Here is a 16,210-nt window from a genome sequence, read left to right on the forward strand (position 1 = left end):
TTCGTGCAGGGTACATCAAAACACCAGCTTGAGATGGGGTCAACAAAGTCTGCCAGCTGCACGGGCTGTCAATTTGGCACGTGACATAGGCCAAAAAGGGTCAACCTATAGTCCGTATATGTGTAGTTATTTTCCTCTTCAAAACAAACATTACAGTCCAATTTTAGTGAGGATTAACATTCGGAAGTGATAACCTTCTTAACCAGTCAGGTTTCCTTACAAATAATATCAAATTTTAAATACGTACTATTATCTTGAAAATTCCCAGCTATACCTAGAGATAGGCCCTTGTCAACATCTACCTTGACTTCAAATACGTATGCCAAAATTTACCGAACTATTTTCTCCAACAAGGAGCCCTCATAAAGTGCTACACCTACCTTCCATTCAAACTATATCTATCTCATCAATTGCTGATGGAATGATTGATATTAGTAAGTTAATAAATCTAGTTTTGTCTTTTTGCACTTCTGTCACTGACTAATGCTGCAATTTGTTTTGCAAGACATCAGCTTCATTTATAATTCCAACACAAATATTTCTTAAACTGACATTGAAATATTGATGCATTTCCTTCTTGATAAATTTTAATGCATAAATAAGCCATATTTTGAACTTAACATAACTTTTTATGACAGACTTCAACAGCAATTACAGCATTCATTTCTCCACTCAATACATAATACACATTTGCAACCATTCTCAAAAGAGGGAGAAATTTAAAAAAATAGCAAGATATAAAAGAACTGCATTGAGTTCAATGCCATTGCTATGGAAGTCAAAAAATTAACGGGGGTAAAACAGCCCAAAAGAATTGTTTTTCAGAAAAATCCTTAGGTAGTGTGCCTATACAAATATGACACAAGAAATATATCCTGAAATTTTTATGGCTGCATTTGAAGTGGTTTGGGCTGAATATTGATGAGTGAGAGAATCATCAGGTATGTTATGAAAGAGATTGCAATAACTCTTACCTCAGTGGAACCAGTGAATGAGACCTTATCAACCAAAGGATTATCAACGATAGCTCCACCAGCAGAAGGCCCAAATCCAGGGACTACATTCACAACTCCAGGAGGAAAACCAGCTTCTTTGCAAAGCTCAGCGACATAGAGGGTGGTCAATGGGGTTTGTTCTGCTGGTTTTATCACAACCACATTTCCTGTAAGGGAGCCAAAAATTCATAATATGAAACATAAAGTTACTATTCAACCATCTGCATGTTTTTGTATAATTGTTAGAGAAAAATCAACTACTCTGAATCATTTAAAGCTTAGGTACTCAAGGTGCCCATATATTGGCCCCATGTTTAACACTAGAACGACCGGGACAAGCCGCATACCTATAATGACCGCCAGTGGTCAATTGGTCTTTTGCCCTTTTATTGCACTCCTTCGTTCGTTTTCCCTCCAAATTTTTACTTAACGACTGTAGAAGTGTTCTGATAATGTATTATGGTTAGGCGCAGTGTAAGGAAAAAAAATTGGACACTACAAACAATATTAATTTCACCTAAAAAAAATTTTAATGTAAAATAACAATAAGCCTCACTTGCATCGTTAAAAAAATAATACTGCATGCGTTTTATAACACTCGCACCACAATATAGCATTACAATAACACACAACAAATTCAATCGTGTTAGGCAAAACATGATGGAACTCCTTCATCATGAAACAAAAAAGGAAAGAGCCTGCCATTATCTTTCCTTTTTTGTTTCAACACACTACAAGTTTGATCTCAAGGTATGTGTGTATTTCCTCACTCTCATGAGCACGTTTTGCAAGTTTTCTGATAACGTTCACGGCAATCACACGTGTATTAGGGAGAGAGTGTAAATACCTCAGAGTAAAATTGAAATAATTTTTCCTGGAACATAGAAAAACATTAATTTTTGCACATGTAAATAAAAAAATGCATAAATGATTTTTCTGGGACAGAAACCAAGGAGCAAAGGAGGTGCAAAATGCTGATATCAGCACTTCGACCAGAAGACGCCTGGTGGAATCCAGGCGGAACTATTGTCACCCTATGACAAACAGTGCTTTGAAAACCTAAAATATGGAGAGATCAATGATACAAGAACAAGGCACGGTAGACTACGAGACATCAAAGGAGACAGCGCTTGGATAAAGTGACTGAAATTATGGAGTGAGATGAATCTCAAGAAGATAGAAAAGAATGCTTTTGGAATGTGTCCTAGTGATTTTGATTTTATCGATCCTCTGAGCCTAGAGTTGAACTTGAGCATCTTAGTAAGATATCTTCTAGAGATCAAGCACGACGGGACAATGAGACTGTAATAGGGAGTGCCGATTGACCCAGAAATATATTGAAACAAGTTCAAACAGCATGTGGTAGAAAATACCGTATAAGCGCGGGTAAGAGGCGCACCTTTTTTCCGAGAAATTGCAGCCGAAAATGAGGGTGCGCCTCTTACACAAACTTCTTATCTTCCCCCCTCCCCTTCACCGGTCGCAAGTCTAAGGGGAACTGAGTGTCCTTGGTTTTCAGTGTGAGTCAGTCGTCTGTAATCCTAGGTAAATAACAAGCGGTAGGCAGGGGAGTTTCTCCCTTAGTGACGTATTTTTAAAATGCTCCTGCTTGCTTTTCTTGTAAGCATCGCGCCGTCACGTCGGTACCCCGGAGTTGAACATGGAAAAGATCGGGCGGGGGTTTTTCGCTCTGGAGGGCGCGCTAAATTTACTGCCACGAGTGGGCATCCCGCGGCATTTATACTGCATATAGTAATCGGTTATCAAACGTAGAGAAACGCGTATTTTTGAATGACATACCTGGTCAATAGTCAATATCTGTCTTGCCGAGTGATTTCCATTACGCTGAGGACCTGATTTTCCAAAAATCATCTGCAGACGCTAATATGAGGATTATTGCAACTGAAAATTATATTGGTGCCAAAACCTGCACTTTAAAAAATTCGAACGAGTGTGTTCATTGTTGGACTAAATTGTGGACAGAAGAAATTAGAAATGCTTATAAGTGAAGAGCGCGGAAGGAGAGGTCCAGGGGAAGGAGCGCGAAGAGTCTTCGAAGCAAGCAACGAAATATGGAGGGGAAGGAGCGCGCTCCCTCCCCTCCGTATTTCAAGCTACGAGGCTATGAGCGAAGGAGCACAGGAAGAACACGTCCGATCTTGCATGTGACGTCGTTGCCTTCAAAGCGAAGGGGCGAAGGCGCAGCAAAGTGATATACGCAGTTTGCGTTGCCTAAAATTTCCAGTCCGTCTCGTCTTGTTTGAATGCGCTTATGCTACGCTTGTTTCTTCCGAAATTGTCCTGTTTGGACTATTTTGAATATTAGTAGCCTTGTTGTAACTATAAATCTTTGTGCCAAACAATTAGAGCTTAAAAAACTCAAATTCTGTCAGATATGCGTCGCGTTACATCTCTTTCTTTCTTTTGAACCACGTGCGTATCATACAATTATTGAAAGCTATCGAGATGTCTTCGGGCTCAGTAGATGACTCACCTAGCATTTGGCCTCCATAAAATGGGAGATCGATCAAGGTCAGTTGGTGAGACGGGGTAGGGATGAAACACGTTTCCATTGTTCCCCTGTAACTTGATGTTTTCCTATTTTCCTGTGGGGTTTCGCAAAGGAAAAAAACGGCAGAGGCATTGGCTGATGCAGGGCCGAGTGTGGTTCTGTTAAATCTACGACGTGGTTATTATCCCACGGCGCTGAGATAACCCCGGCGCTGAGATTGTTGTCCAAGCTCTTGGGAAGGTTCATGCTATGTGCCTGTCGTGTTTTGCCTTAAAATTTTCCACGGCTGCAATTCTATTGCAATACTCCTGCGAGAGCATTTAAACAAAATTCTTCGTGAATAGGACAAGCATCGTAGAGCAACGGCGTATGCGAAGAGAGGATCGGAAATCTTTCTACTCCCTTTTATGCCACTATTACCGCCACAGTTATCAAAATTTCCTCTTTTAATTTATATTGAAAGAGGAAAGATCGATAACTGTCGAAATTCCAGGCGTACCGCTGTCTGCAACACCGCGCGATAGTATTTAAAAAAATGCCGCAAAATTTTTTTCTTCATAGCTCCGATGCTCAAAATAGGGGTGCGCCTCTTACACGTGTGCGCCTCTTACACACGCTTATACAGTATCTTAGGAACGTGCAGAACAGAGGAATATTGAAGGAAACCATAAGAAACGACAAACACGGGAAAACGATACTGCGTGCAAGTGAACGAGTTGACTGGGAAGGCTGAAAACATCCATGATCATGTAATTGACACTGATAACGATCACCAGAAATGCCTCTGAGTGACAGACAGTATCAATTATGGGAAGAAAAAAACAACACAACCAGTGAAAATTTCAACAGCTCTAATCTAGAAAAATGTTTACACTTTGTTAAACTGGAATAAATCTCTTTCTTTCAATCAACTGAGCACAAAAAAAAATTTCACGTAATTTGTTCAAATTTTTAGTTTATATTGGAGGATCTACATGAATATCATCAGTTTTGGTGAACCGAATGTCCACAGTGTGAACTGAACTTAGAGAATGGATGGTCTATGATGAGGCAGGGACCGCCATACAAGTTGTAACATGTTACGTAAAGGGTATTCCCCAGGCACCCATGGGCAGCCCTGCAGGCTATGCAGCACGCAGGAGTAGCAGGGGTGCGGCGATGCCTGGCTTGGTTGGCAGCAGATATGCACAAATGCAACAATGAATTTCATCTAAAAGATTGTTCATCACTGCCCATAGAATACTTAGTAGACTTCGTAGCGACTCTTTACAATGTAACATACCTTGGTTTAGCTTGTGTGTTTCTCCTTCACGTAAACTGTAAAATACACGTGAAAATCTGTTTTGAAGACATGAGAGTTAAACTTGAGTAATTTTCATGTTTGATAAAGTGCACCCTATGATACTCGATGAAACTGACAACAGGAATCGACAAAGAGAGCTAAATGACAGTACTAAATACAAAAACGGTCCACTGACCGCTAGCAGGCACTGTAGGTAAAAGCTGGCATTTCTCTTGACTTGAATCTTTCCCCCAAAAATAACTTCATGTTCACATTATTTGTTCCAAAATATTAAAAGTCAAAAAATCTCAACATCATTAATCGCAAAATAATGAAATGGTGCGCGAAAGAAATATGTGAATGGTCGATTGACTGCCCCCGACCATTCTAGTGTTAATCCCATGTAAATTAGTTCATGATGTTTTGAGTAAGTTTAACTCTGTACTGGAGATTATATAAATGTTTATCACTCCTCATGAAATGATACTTCTTCAACCATATTTATTTCTCTACTTCAAAAAAAAGAATTTGTTTATAGAGGAATTTGTTTACAGAGATATTTGATTATATAGCACCGGACAGGATCTTCAATCGGGCTTAAGCTTTCTGGGAGGGAAAAAGTAAATTGCCACGAGAAAGAAATGGTTCAAATATATAAGCATAACTGCTTCAGAAACATAAGGATACTTACAATGGTTAAATAGTTTATATGTACTCTCATCGTTTCATAACATGGATTTCAAGTCATAATAATTTGTTCAAACAGGGTATAAATTATCTGTATAATTTACAGATTTTTACCAGCTACTGAAGTTTTTGTTACTTTTGAAGATATTTCTTGCTTCCAATTTATAAAATGACCAGTGCAAATGTTGAAAAAAAAAATATTTTGGCTAAAAACATAATTTTAACATGGAAAACTACCTGAGCAGCAGCAAATTTTAATTGCCATCCTTACACACAGAAAGAACCCGTCAACGTCATCAGCAGAAAACATAATGAAGACACACTTTTGTATGTTCCACAGGAGGTTTAATTACCGACCCAGGTTTCGACAGTACACTATGTCATTATCAAGGTATGACATAGTGTACTGTAGAAATCTGGGTCGGTAATTAAACCTCCTGTGGAACATACAAAAGTGTGTCTTCATTATGTTTCCTATCACCAAGTTCCACCAAGTATCGCCTTCCAGCCTTAAGTTGGTCATCAGCAGAAGCCCTACAATTCTAACAAAACATTTACTGCCAGCCCAATTCCGCCAACATCAGAAGCTGGTGTCACACATTGAGTACAGAAAGAACTCATCCCAATAGTTTAGTAAGTATTGTGTTTGCGCAAATCTAAGATGAGTTTCTGTTCTCTCCCAAACTCTATCTCACAATGGGATATAAAATTCTTGACCTCACATGCAGGCTGCATAATCTAAATTATGGGAACTCGAGTTTGCCACCATAGCTTTGGAACTAATACTGACGTTTAAAATAGCATCACCATAGTTCTAATAAATTTCTTTTATGTTTTAAAACAAAAAAAGACTATTTTTGGCAGAAAGTTACGATTCGGCTGGAATGAATCAGACATCGGGTGTACTCCGTAATATCCCCCAAATTCACCTCCATTACCCTGGGTGTGGCTAAAAAAAAGTTTTTTAATCATCTCCGCAGTATATCTAGCGGCTAGATAGTGATTTTTAAAATATGATTTTGAAAACTTAATCCCATCACTTCAACTGTCCACGAGTTTGATGGTGACCGGCCGTTAACTTCTCTCAGTGATGAAATATTTCAGAAAAGTGCACATCCTCTAATTTTTGCAGTGTTCTTGATGCTGGGAGCTTGCATAAATAAGAAATTAGAAATTGCATAAAAAATTCTTTCTTAGTAGAAACAAAAGAATTGCCATGATCGCAATGCCCATGCTTTGAATTCTTGCAAGTATTCCTTCACAATCTGGTTAGTCTCCAGTACATAATAAGAACATCTTAATTGGTCCTTGAAAACAACAGAACCGCAAACAATTACATATGTCCAACTTGCCATATTTGATGGTGGTGTTCAGGTTGCCTAATTAATCACTCAAGCACTTGTGCTCCAACATAAGCATAGTATCCTAACACAGATAATACAATTTTAAACCGCATACCCACTGAAGCCAATTTTGTCTTTCATGAACAGGAAGGAGCATATGAGAAGTTCGTTATGTAATCTTATGAAACGGCCATGCTTTCCACCAAGCGATGGCCATTTTTTTGAAAGTTAAGAGCGGTAAGAATGAAATAGGGCATGATTGCGAATTTAGATTTATCATAAATATTTATATGCCAATATCAAAGAACATAATGAAGAATGAAGTCACTTAGAGGAATTTGGGATAATTTTTGCCAAAACATGGAGTTGTTTGGAGAACAGAGGACGTGCCCATGAAGTCAAGTGTGTGTGGATTGTTATGTATGTTATCTTCCTTTACCCCTAAAAATTCACTTATCCCTCACCTAGAGCAAGAGCTGGCCCAATTTTCCAGCCCAACAGCATCAAAGGGAAATTCCATGGAATTATCTGGCCACATACTCCTACGGGCTCATGTCTGGTATAACAGAAAATGTCACCATCAGCTGGAATAGTCTTCCCATGATTTTTATCGGCAAATCCAGCATAGTATCTCAACGTCTTCACACATCCAGGAACTTCAACTGCATACGACTGAGAGAATGTTTTCCCATTGTCAATGGTAAGAAGAGACTAGAATAAAAGGAAAAAAGGAAATTATTGAAAAACTTTCTCTGTCCATAGACAGGTAATCCTAGCTTAACACTGGAGATATGTCGTGTTAAGCAATTTTTTTTTTTGTTAACAGGGTTCCTACCAACTTTCCATTTTGAATTTTCCTGACTTTTCCCACATTTCCAATTCCATCCATCTACAATTGATACAGTACAGTGATCAACGAATCCAAATGATTACTGTCTTCTGAAAAGTCAATGAATTCATGAATATATTGACTTAAGTGACGTTCATTCTATCTCTTTTGCTTTTCTCCTGTTTACTTAAAGGTGAGACGGGAGTTTTGACAGGTTCCATGAAAGAGACAAAGTAGGCAAATTACTTGTACAAAAGGCTGTTTTTATAGAAAAACTAGTGGTAAATACAAATTAGTATTTACAAAAAATTGACGGAACAATGGATTTGTTTAGCCTTTGTAAAATAAAACATTATCCTTCTCAATAGAAGCTCTTTACAATGGGCCAAAACATGAATATTAATCTTCCTTATTAATGGAGATACGGTTTCTAATGCAAAGAGTTCGATGCCACTGTGGTGGGAGACCAGCGTTACTGCTTCACTCAAAGATTTCCTTTTTCTCAAATAAATTATTACCACTACCAAATTTTAGAGGAGTATTGTACGTAAAACACACAAAAAATAAGATGAAAAGAAGGGGAAGCTACATTTTCAAATATGGATTAGAAAACTTGAATGTCATGAATAATATTAACATGTATAACTTTCATTACACAATCTGTTAACAATCTTCTACAATTCAAGATCTTTGAATTGAGACATTGAATGCTTTTATATCCCCCTTATCACAGGAGATATAACACTTAGATGCTTTCGTCAAATTGCCGTTTCAAAAAATTGTAATATATTGTAAAATTGTCATTGTTATTATTGTATTTATTATTATTTGTTATAATTGTTATTTTTATATTGTAGTTGTGTGCATTACCAAAGACTTTGGGGTTTTAATTTTATAATCAAATGAAGGGGATTTGCCACATTTGGTTGAAATCAGAGACCCTAGGAGCAAACACCTGGGAGAATTTGGGTGAAACAGCCCATTTGTTTTTCCTGACCATGTTCTAGGTAAAATTTTCTCAGCCAACAGAACAATGAATATTAATATGAGACACTATTAATAACTTACAGCCAAATACACACTATCCCTTTCAATGAGATCGGCTAGTCTGTTCAGAAGAACACCTCTGTCGGATGCATCCATTCGCCGCCAAGGGCTGCCAAATTTGAATGCCTCATGCGCAGCCTGAACAGCAAGATCAACATCAGCCTAAAAGAAAGGAAGCCAAAGAGCACCGATGTTAATGCTACTCATAAAATGTTCAGATTGAAAACATGTATGCACAAAGACTGTAAACCACTTCTCTGGAGCCAGGAATAATGATATTGAATGGAAAATATAAATGTATAATTAATGTATAGGTGAGCCTTAAAATCCTTAAAACTTGTGCTTAAGTCCACCATCATAATACCAGAGTTGGGAAGTTACGAAAAAAATGAAATGATAAAAAAACCAAAAAGTCGTTACTTTTAAATAATATAACATGAAGCATTTACAACTTAAAATTGCTACAAATTCTTTTCTCTTCCATTTTTGCATCCTTGGACCTCCTTCGCATGCTAATGTACCCCAAACCCACCTTGTATAAATTACATTGTCTCTACAAACAGGACTTTCAATTCAAACAACCGTTTCAATTTCCAGTTGAGTCTCATCCTTTTATTGTAATACTCCTCATATTTCTGAATGCTGGGTCAAAAAATATTTCACAAACCATACCCAACATTGTAACTGTACTGCATCAAGTACAGTAAAACCTCAATGTAGTGAACCTCTTTACATCATAAACCTCCATACTTCATACCACTCCTTCGGTCCCGTCAGATTTACATGTAAATTTATAGGCAAACCTCTTTTTGTGAACCTCTTTATATCGTAAAACTTCCACTTACAATACCAAGGAGACACCTCCGAGACGGCCTATTTACCTCAGCAAATCATACCGAGACCACTAGATACCATTAATGCAGCCGCGATTACGTGCATGGAATGACATTTTCAGCAATAAATGTTTCACTCTCTCTTTTTCTTATATACCCTATCATGCTATAATTTTCACGTTAATCATTAGTTGTGGCCATTTTGTTCAATACGAGAGCATACCTAACAGTAAATAAGAAAAAGATATCAAACTATCCTAATCATTTTAAGTGACTGTTGAATTGAGAGAGATCACATAATTTTATCTCGAATCATGGTAAAAATCATGCGTTAGCGTTCCCTTTCTGTAATTATTAAATAATAAATATATGTTCAATGATGCATGCATGTGTGTTTAAACACATAAATACAATGGTTTAAAAGACAGTACTGTTTTTCAATCCCCAAGGATATGAAAAATGGTGCCTATCACTGAAACCTCTCTATAGTGAACCTCCACACATCAAATTGCCCAAATTTTGGTCCCCTCCATTACGATGTAAAGAGGTTTTACTGTATCTTCATCTGGGAGGGTATTAAAAAATTTTAACTGCCATTCCACCCAAACCCCGTGTACGACGGAATGTCGAATTAACTGGTCCATTACACAGAAAAGTCACTTTGATTGGGCCCCTTCCTCTCACCACCAGTCAGGATTTTGGCAACCCCCTTCCTGATGCTCAACGTAAAACCATTCATGCCATTGCAAACATTGTTTTTGAGTTCTTGTCTAATGTATCCTCGTCTAAGGGACCATTCAGAAACTTCGGCAGCCGATCCACTCAACCCAGCTCTTGTTTGGATCAATTTGACTGGGCCTACTCAATGTATTCTTGCGCAACTAACCTGCTATATTGCATTCTTAGGTACAGTTTTATTTTCCCCTTTGCCTCTTGGACAAGTTTTGTGCCCAAATACAAACACATTGGCTCTCACAAAAATTAACAAGTATGGTATGGTATTTGGAGGAGGCGACCGACAGCTGAGGTCATTTGTACCATGAGGGACAGGTAAGGGGGGAAGGGTGGAGAGAAACCCGGCGTCTGCATTACCCTGCTCTAAACGAAAGGTGCCAATGGTACCAAGGCTTAACATCTCATCCGATGGATGGAGTATTGCTCTAGAAATATCCTCCACACAACATTAAAGCAGGGATCGGGAAGTCTCTGAAAACTCTCTGCCACCGCGAGGATTTGAGCCTGAGCTCACAGGATCCCCAAATCACCAAGCAAAATTAACTTAAGCTAGTTTTGGATCAGTTAATGAAAAATTTTAATGAATAAAAGCCAGAAGTAAAATTTACAGAGAGTAACGACTAAATTAAACAGTTAACTAAATTCATTTCAAGCATTAATCTCAACTTATGTATCATACAAGGCATAAAAATAATTGGATACGGCCTCAAATTTGGTTGTAAACTACATCAAGATCTTTTGAATATGCACAACTTTGCCTTTTCAACCGGGATCGAAGTAATCTCGAAGGGGCGAGACTTCTCGACTCTCGTCAAGACTCTCGACTCAGGCGAGACTCTCGCCGCGCCAAGAAACTCGTCCCGACAATGCCAAGAAATGAAATTCTTGTCTCGACCGCCAAGACTCCGGATGGTCAAGAGTCTCGCACAGCCCTAGTACAGACTCGCTACCCATTTTCAATGGCTACTGATTGAATATTTGAAGTGACCATTGAAGGTCAGCATTAGGAGGAGCGGGATTGGTGGAGTCCCGATTGTAGTTGCGGAGGACCGTGGACCAGCATAGACTTAGCTCTGGCAATCATAATTATTTTAAGAGTTCTATTCCAAGAGTTGCTGATATATCTGGTGCATCTACACGTTATGTCATCGCTCTTACAAAACCTTACCCGTGCGGAATCCCGAGAAAAGTTTATGCAACCTTTGTCACTTTCGAGGTTGCACAGTTTTCCCACGTCCTGCCCAGCAGTGTTTTCCACTAGACTCCATCACATTGACAGCCTTTTGTGCTATGACCCATTCGCCATGGGTGGACCATGATTTTCACTCACCCTTTCATCCCAGTTCTATGGGTTATTGCAGGGGCATACATAAAGATTATGGGTCAAGGCCCCCCAAAATGAATGATTGATATACTAATTGATATATTCCATGGTAATTTAACAATTACAATCATTAGGTGGATTTAGGGGGGTGTACATGCCCCCTGCAGACACTAAAAATATAGATGAAATTTATAACATGGTCCGGTAATCATTATGCACATGGTATTGATTGAGTATTGGACATCTTCAGTAAGAAACATTAAAGAAAACTGACGATATTATACATTTAGCTTATTATTTTCATATTAATAACTTTTATGAGAAAATAAAAAGTACATTTCATACAATAATTGTTGTATCTTGTTTTTAATCTCAAATATGAGAAGACCGTTTGCCTGTCAGACCGTTTGCCTGTCAGACCCTTGAGCCCTGACCCCCCCCCCCCCCCCCAGAAAAAATTCCTGGATCTGCCCTTGACTAAAATACCACATCAATAAAAACAATTACTTCTCATGATTGTATACTCGTTAGGGAACTAAAATGGATAAACTTGTCGAAAGTAATAAAGTAGAGAAGTATTAGATATTACAGTAATAAAAATTAAGACATAAGGAAAAATTTATAACAGCAACTTGAATTAGTTTAATAAATCATGCATGAAGGCATGGCCGCAGAATGCAGTGATATTCCATCATGCACTTTATTCCTCCTTCAAGTCTAAACATAAAACATTATTGGGTGTCCTTCTTAAAATTGACTGAGCCTTACCTCCAACTGATATTGTTTCCTCTACTGTTATTGATTGATTACCTAAAGTAATTGGTAAGCAATATAGAATTGGGTGACAGGTGGGTTTAGAAAGGCTCACCCTAAGGGCTGAAATTGCCTTGGACCGAAAACGACAAATATTCCTGAAGTGTCCTAACAGGCGTGATCCGGCCGGCCCCTTTCATTACCAAGGTTACATTCTGCATAGGGGTGAAACCAATGTATAGAAGTGAAAGAGTTGGTCCCATAAGGGGTAGTGGCATAGCCAGGAATTTCGTTTGGGGGGGGAGAGGTCCAAAACCAGGGGGAAAATTTTTTAAAAACAAGGTACTACTTAATGGGTTTTAAACTAATTTTAACTTTCCATAATCGAAAAAAAAAAAACATTTTTTAAAGAAATCTTTTGTAAATTCACGATTTTCAATATTTTGTTTTCTTTCATGAAGGAAAATGATTGTGTTTTTATATTTCGGGGGGAGGTCCAGACCCACCAGATCTCCCCTTGCTACGCCACTCAAGCGAGGGGGAGTGATGGGGGTTAAAACTCAGAGCTCAGAGAAATTTTTAAGTTTAATCCATTTTATTTAATTTATTAAATATTACTAATAGAAGAGTGTAAGGATTAATTAAATATTCCTCTGAATGCCGTCAAACTTACCATTTTGAACCGTTTATCTTAAAATTCCGCAATTTATTAATCTCGCACCTACCTATTATCCTGGTGGGTATTCCATACCCCCACACACCCCGGTACCTAATTACGCCGTTAATTACCCCGGTACCCACTTATAGTTGCACCTAAACCCACCCCAGCCTTATAATTCCTAGCTGCGCTCCTGACACCACTGATAAGGGGCATATATAAAGGATGGGGCTTAGACCCTTCAGAAGTGGGGATCTATATTTGCCATTCATTCAAAGGAAAGTGCAACTGTTTTTCCCCATGACTAGGTAGCACTTCTATAATGAGCAAGTTTTAATGGCCATAGAAAGCCCCAAGGTCTCCATTAGCATCATGATATGCAAATCAAATTCATTGCACTTTCATATCTCAAGACTGTAAGCCGTAGGCATTTTGAAGGACCACAATTTACGGGAGTAGGGCAGCTCCTTTGTAAACATCGCCTGCAATTCACCACAAAGCTGAGGCAATCATTTAATCACACACGTAATTCCATGATTGCCACAACTATTTTCATTATTTTCACTTAAAATTCTACACATCACTGAAAGGAATCAAGGTGAATATCAAAGTAACCATGCAGTGATTACAGCTCTGTCCAGATTTGAATCTTATCCAATTGGACCCTGTGGTCACGCATGCCAGTTTAAATGACACCAAAGCTCCATGATAGGGTTCACTATAGATTACAGTAAATTCCAAAAATGATTCATACGTTAGAAATGATGAAAGAGAATAAATATAATGAAACTACTCTAGCCATCTCTATTACATCGTTGATTTCCGGAGACACAGATGTTCTTCAGCATATGAGAGGGTGTGTTGATTGGCATATAATAATCAGATAATATGCCACTAGGACACATTCCACGGGGGAATGGCATAACATGATTATTTTAAATTAATTCTACAGTTTCAAATATTTTTCCGGCTTCATTAACACCTATCTACAACGGTTCAAAACAAGAGCTTAAAATAAACCTAAATGCTAGTAGCATAAATTAATATCTTCAGCAGATAACAATGACTGACCACTGGAAAACACGGGCATGTGTGCCGTGTGCGGCAGAGCTGATAGGGAAGAACACACTCAATATTATCAGTAGTTAAGGAAACAAGCGCCGATCCAGACAAAGGCTTTAGAAATAGGCGCAGAAATCATATCACAGCTTATACATCAACCTATACAAGGAAATTTAATTAAAGAGCACTGTAAAGGGGATAAAGATAAGGGCATACCTTTCCTCCTTCCTCGACCTCGGCGATTACTGCACCAGTGGCAGGATTGATCGTTTTGAAAGTTTTGCTCGAAGCAGAATTACGCCATTCGTTATTAATAAAAATCTAGGGGATAGAGAAAATAACCAACTAATTACAAGAGAAGATTATTCGAGACCAAATAGCAGCAATAGTACACTGATCATTGGTCCAGCCAAAGAAATTCTTTAGAAAGAATGACATTACATAACATAGCAATAATATCACAACCTACCTTGGTGTGCCGAATTTCTGGTTCTGTGACAGGCGCCGGTAAAGATGCAGAAGCAATTCCCGCTTTGTTAACTCGGAGGGAGTTTCTCACTCCTAACCTGGATATCAGCTTATACATGACTACCAAATGATGTCCACCTTCGGCCGCAACAGCTTTCCCTCTTCCTATGCTCTAATACAATCTCCACTGATCGACTGATCTCCACAGGTACCTACGTATCAACAGCAGTTTCGTCCAGTCCAGTCGATCGCGAGTTCGCCGTGTTGGTGAAGTCACGTGATGGCGGCGATTCTAGCGCCAGTTTAAACAGAAATACAGACGATACAAACAAAAAACTTGTTAATATATGTGTATGACATAATTGAGACTTTGAGAACAGCTTCGAATGCAAAAAGTCAACGAAGCCACTATTATACCCACTATTTATAGTTCAAATCTTCAACGTAAATCATTTTCGTTTTGCAGCTATCTTATCCGGCCGCTGATCGAGTCTTGGATGTTTTTTTTTTCGTTCCAACCATAATAAAAATTTCATTCAATTGCATCTAACATCTATTCATTGCATTTAACCACAGCCTCTAGGTTGCTATGATTTAACCCGCCCTCCCCTAAAAGTAACCGCATACAAATTTAAATGTAATAAAATTACAAACTGCAAGTCATTTTGATCGCTAAATATAGTCAATTCCAAGTTACTTTGTTGCCCTTTTAATATGACCTGTCAAGAAAATGATGTATTTATGCGGAAAAATCATTCGAATTTAAATCTAGTAAACATATTTCAATGCCTAGGACATAGGCACAGAATTGTCAACCAACTCATGGCTCTGGGCCAACCAACTCCACTCATCTTTTGTTTTGTCAACTCATTGTTTTGTTTATCTCACAATCAGCTGTGATAGACCTGCCTAGTTTGAGACTTACGCGTTGGATTTTTCTTCAGATATGTATTCACTACACTTCCATTGATCCCGGTTAGAAAACATGATTACTCTTTTAACGTAGAAATTTTAGGGATCATAGAATTTTAAGGGAAGCCCTAGATATAATAAGCCGCAAAATGAATTTATGTAGGGACTTAAGGAAAACTATGAGTAATTCCTGGATCCTAGTATAATAATGAAATAATAAGAACAATCGAGAATATCCCACATAATAATACTATTGAATATATGGGCTATAATACCATGGAAGAAGGAGGATCCATGATAATACTATTGAATACTATAATATTTTAGCTGAATTTAACGTACTACCATGGTACTACGTTAATGAAATATAAGCATAAAAATACCATTTGCGATTTTCAAGGCCACTAAACAATATAAACGCCAGGTAAAGAAAGCATTCTTAATTTAAAAGTTTCTTTAATTTTATCTATTGTCAAAATAATTCTATTTACATTTACACAACTCTTTCAAATACGTTTCCACGCAAGCAATTCGAATTTCGCGCTCCATTATGAAGGTAGCTGTGATAGTTCTCCCTTAGGTGGTACGGCAATTTATGGGCAAAAATATGCAACTAACAATTGTTTCTTAATTTTGAAAGCTCAATGAACACAATGATAATTTTTTTAAATGTAACTGAAATGAGAAAATATGTGATGCATGGGGTTATACTATCGATTTTTATCTCGCTCTCTATCTATAGCATAAATGTCGATGTATCGGTATAATCG

General features: G+C 38.0%; 1 protein-coding gene across 1 annotated transcript in view; it reads right to left on the reverse strand.

The window, feature by feature from the left end:
* The window catches only part of LOC124166758 (aldehyde dehydrogenase, mitochondrial), a 30,493-nt gene extending 15,700 nt beyond the window's left edge, over positions 1–14,793 (reverse strand). The window contains exons 1-5 of the mRNA XM_046544432.1: positions 14,530–14,793; positions 14,277–14,381; positions 8,717–8,857; positions 7,284–7,530; positions 975–1,162 (exon numbers count right to left, since the gene is read on the reverse strand). Coding sequence (XP_046400388.1) covers positions 975–1,162; positions 7,284–7,530; positions 8,717–8,857; positions 14,277–14,381; positions 14,530–14,646 — 798 coding nt within the window. The 5' untranslated portion in view covers positions 14,647–14,793. The remainder of the gene's footprint in view (positions 1–974; positions 1,163–7,283; positions 7,531–8,716; positions 8,858–14,276; positions 14,382–14,529) is intronic.
* Positions 14,794–16,210: the final 1,417 nt, after the last annotated feature.

Source organism: Ischnura elegans, chromosome 10 (assembly GCF_921293095.1).
Source record: "Ischnura elegans chromosome 10, ioIscEleg1.1, whole genome shotgun sequence".
Lineage (NCBI taxonomy): Eukaryota > Metazoa > Arthropoda > Insecta > Odonata > Coenagrionidae > Ischnura > Ischnura elegans.